This window comes from Arachis ipaensis, chromosome B09, assembly GCF_000816755.2.
Source record: "Arachis ipaensis cultivar K30076 chromosome B09, Araip1.1, whole genome shotgun sequence".
NCBI classification, from domain to species: domain Eukaryota; kingdom Viridiplantae; phylum Streptophyta; class Magnoliopsida; order Fabales; family Fabaceae; genus Arachis; species Arachis ipaensis.
Window position 1 is genome coordinate 16,800,511 of NC_029793.2, and position 1,413 is coordinate 16,801,923.

At 41.3% G+C, this 1,413-nt stretch overlaps 1 protein-coding gene across 1 annotated transcript; it reads right to left on the reverse strand.

Annotated features, from left to right (window-relative positions):
• On the reverse strand, nucleotides 228–1,046 carry LOC107619021 (photosystem I reaction center subunit II, chloroplastic). The gene has a single exon (XM_021112451.1). The coding sequence runs from the start codon at nucleotides 956–958 to the stop codon at nucleotides 326–328; it is 633 nt and encodes a 210-aa protein (XP_020968110.1). The 5' UTR covers nucleotides 959–1,046; the 3' UTR covers nucleotides 228–325.

The following is a 1,413-nucleotide window of genomic DNA, read 5'->3' on the forward strand; positions in this document are numbered from 1 at the left end:
TGAAACACAATTTTTTACATTTTTAATTTTTATTAAATTTTATACAATTATTTTTTATATTTTTATTTCTTATTAATTTTTATAAAATATGAATTTTTTCCCTAATTTTATTGTACTTATTCAATATTTTACCAAGCACAATAAAAAATATACTAATAATTTGTGTCTATATCTTTAATATTTATATCTCTATGCCTCTATTTCAAGACATAAACCAAACGCTGGCATAGTTAATCATAAAACCCAACAATAGAAATACGTAAACACATAAGGTACGGAGATTAATATGATTATAATAAGTAAGTACAATAGAGATTAGGCTGAATTACAAATCATAGGGTTGCTTGCCAGTGAACTTGACCTCAATGGGGCTAACGTTCTTGCCAATAGACCTGAAGTTCTGACCAACACCTTGGCGACCAGGGTTGACTTTCTCAGGGTAGACACCATCCTTGGGGTGCAAGTATTGGACCTCGCCATTGGGGAAGACCCTGTAGAACTGGTACTTGATCTTGTACTTTGAGCGAAGCCTTGTCCCAAGTGCAAGGCACTGCTCTTTCCTTGCAAGCTTGAGAAGGTTTGGACCCTGCCTCATTATGGCGGCGCCACCTGTGGGCATCTCAAAGATCTGTTCTTTCGGGGAATCCCATGTTATGACGTAGAACTCTTCCACTTGGGCCTTCCTCAATAGTCCTCCAGTGCTTCCTCCGAATATTGGGGATGGCGTGTTTGGGTCCAGCTCAGGTGGGGTGAACCCCACTGGTGCCTCCTCCTTCTCCTTCTCTGCTGCAGCAGCCTCTACTTTCTCCTCTGCAGCCGAAGCTCTTATGCTTGGGAACCTCAGGTTCAGCTTGGGGGTGGTGAAGGACACTGCGGCTGCTTGCTTCCATGCACGGTCGGTGGGCTTGGGAGCAGAGAGGGGTGGGGTGAAGAGGGAAGCTTGTGTTGCCATTGCCATTTCAGGATGAGATGAAACAGGAAGAGGTGTTATTTTGGAATTTAGATGGGTGGTGTGGATTTGGATGTGGATATATATGGATAAGGTAATATGGCTTACACCAATTATGATTCATGATTTTGATTCCATGTCTCACCACACCCTCATACTCTCAATACAAAGCTTCCAAATGCTATTATTTTTTTGGTCTCACTTGGAAATAGCATTCACCATTGCTCGTGCACCAAACTCAAAAAAGGAGTCTTTTTATTTTCAATGGGCTCTGGATCTATGTTTAATCACAACGCTCATGTCCTTAAATTAAGTTTTCTTCCACAATAAGTTGGGCTTAACTTATGCTACATGGTGGGCTATACATTGGGGCGTGTTAAAAATTGAGGCCCTAACATAAGTAATAACCTGTTTAACGTCCAAGAGAAACCTGTTGTCATATGGAGGTGGCTTGCAGCGGGCCT